Source organism: Temnothorax curvispinosus, unplaced genomic scaffold (assembly GCF_003070985.1).
Source record: "Temnothorax curvispinosus isolate PA1 unplaced genomic scaffold, ASM307098v1 QBEX01007808.1, whole genome shotgun sequence".
NCBI lineage: Eukaryota > Metazoa > Arthropoda > Insecta > Hymenoptera > Formicidae > Temnothorax > Temnothorax curvispinosus.
The window spans coordinates 453-2,712 of NW_020217588.1; the positions used below are offsets into that span (position 1 = coordinate 453).

Sequence of the window (2,260 nt, forward strand, 5' to 3'; positions counted from 1 at the left end):
CTCGTTCGCGCGGTCTCTCTCCCCCGTTTGCGCGTTTTTGCTCACGATTGCGTATCTTTTCTTCGCCAACGATATTTAATCGTTTAGATCTTCGCGATATTTAATTTTAATATTACATTTAAGTAAACGATAAACGAAGACAGCTTAACGACAAGGAACGGTAAATGAAAAGTAAATTTTTTTAACCATATTATATACTTATTTATTTCTCATGTAGCGCAATATACACAATAGTATCTAAAACGTAGGCTAATAATTCGCAATCAATAATCAAATTTTTATCATAAACTTCACGCAAGATTTTAACTGCATTACATTTATCGATGATCCAATTTTGGCGTAAAATTGTTACAAACTGTTTGAATTTTTCACTTACGCCATGAATATTTTGACATAGTTAAAAATACACATTTTCAACGCAATGTTCTAGTTCGAACAGGAAGAGTACGGTTGACGGTTTCATGTACAAGCTGGTGTCGCACGATGTCAATTTTACAATATCTGCGTCGCGTATTTTAACGAGTTCCAAATCTCGAAACGCTAGCGATGATGGTGCAGGCGACTGCACGAGTCGCTGAATACCTGCACGTTTTTCGATGAATGTCACCCACGTTGCATGAGGCAGAATTATCCGATTGCCTCGGTTATCGCCAATAAGTATATCCACAGAGGACATAGGTCCAGTGTTGATTCCAACATCCAAAAATTTATATGCGGTCGATGTCAAGGCAAATCTCTTTCCCAAAATACGAGGTGTGTAGCGGGGTTTATCAAAACTGAAAAAAATACAATTATGATTATAAAAGTTTTTTTTTGCACAAGTATATGCGAAAATTAGCGGTACTTACTCATTGTGCTGTTTCTCACACGTTTCGTCCTGAATCGGAACGTAGTAGTTCGCACCGTGAGTGTTCATCGTATCTGGAGGCTGTTTATTGCAACGTACTCGAACCGTATCGAACTCTCGACTGCGCGCTAATATTCGCCCAAGGTAGCGATTTGGTTGGATCCTTCCACCAGGTCGCGTTCCGTTTCATTGAGATGTTCCATGTTTTTTATACTGTCTTTTTTCACACACTATTTTTAAATCACGCCACAATCTTCGAAGGAGCACTTGCATGTGACTCGGTCACACGCTGAACAATATCATGTGCAATGTTGAACGTGATTGTGCATGCATGTATATACCCGATATCAAGTATTTGTATAATGCTGTATGAAACCATTGAATATAGTTGAGTATGTTGTTAAATATGGATTTGGAATTGGAATCTTCGATCTTAACGGACAAATAATCCATTTTACAAATGTTATTGTACACCCGAGACACCCTTGCACGGAGCATCTTTTTTATCACGTTTGATATTACGTTTGTAACGTGGGTTGTATTTTCTATATTGACATTTCTTTTCAAAGTCAAATACGTAAAGCATGCCACAGATCAAAAGTTCGCATTGCGCGTCACCTAGTTTGTAAATAGTCTCCAGATCATTGCTTGTCCTCGGATCATATTTCCACCAACCATTTCGACCTTTGTAAAACCATTGATACTCTTCCTCAGTATGTTCCGATTCCTTCTGAGGCTCCTCCACTTCCACCAGCTGAGGTCTCTCGAGAAAATCCGGTGGGATCTCTTGACGACACATCGGACACCGCTTGCTCTGATTAGCGACACCCTTTACGCACAGATAGCAGTATATATGGCTGCAGGGTAATCGTGCTGGATGGATACATGGCTGCAGGCATACTGCGCATTCTGGCACAAGAGTGGGACCTTCCTTTTCCTCGGAATCCTTATCCTTCTCTTTAATGCTGCCGCCAGATTTCTCCGGCACGTCGAGCTTCGCTTGCGCCATGGCAGGACGAGTCGCGCGACCGCCGACAGGGTCAGAGTCTCATCCGACGAAGCCCGATACAGCTCTTATGCATGAACGACATAGTGCAAGTGCACCATCCGTTGAATAATAAAAAAATAGTACGCACTCTTTTGTATGTAAATTTAGTGCAACGATTTCCTTACGCGACACTATTCTTTCAATGACTTCCTTACGACCATCTTCTTCATCGCTGAAATAATCACTGTCATCCGTTAACGCGCGATTCTCGTATACATCTATATCGAAATTATTGTCATCTTTTTTATCGTGAAAAGTATTCCTCTGTATTGAATACTCGGTACAAAAAAATGTAAAATAACCGCTATATTTTTTTTTAATCGATGTACCGACGCGTAGACTATCAAATCACAGACTGTAATTTT

General features: G+C 40.3%; 1 protein-coding gene across 1 annotated transcript; it reads right to left on the reverse strand.

Moving 5' to 3' along the window:
• Positions 1–537: 537 nt before the first annotated feature.
• LOC112457527 (E3 ubiquitin-protein ligase RNF146-B-like) lies at positions 538–1,965 on the reverse strand. The gene is made up of 2 exons (XM_025020666.1): positions 849–1,965; positions 538–776 (listed from the first exon to the last, which is right to left on the reverse strand). Exon 1 carries the CDS (start codon positions 1,854–1,856, stop codon positions 1,311–1,313), a length of 546 nt encoding a protein of 181 aa, XP_024876434.1. The 5' UTR covers positions 1,857–1,965; the 3' UTR covers positions 538–776; positions 849–1,310.
• Between the last annotated feature and the right edge of the window lie 295 nt (positions 1,966–2,260).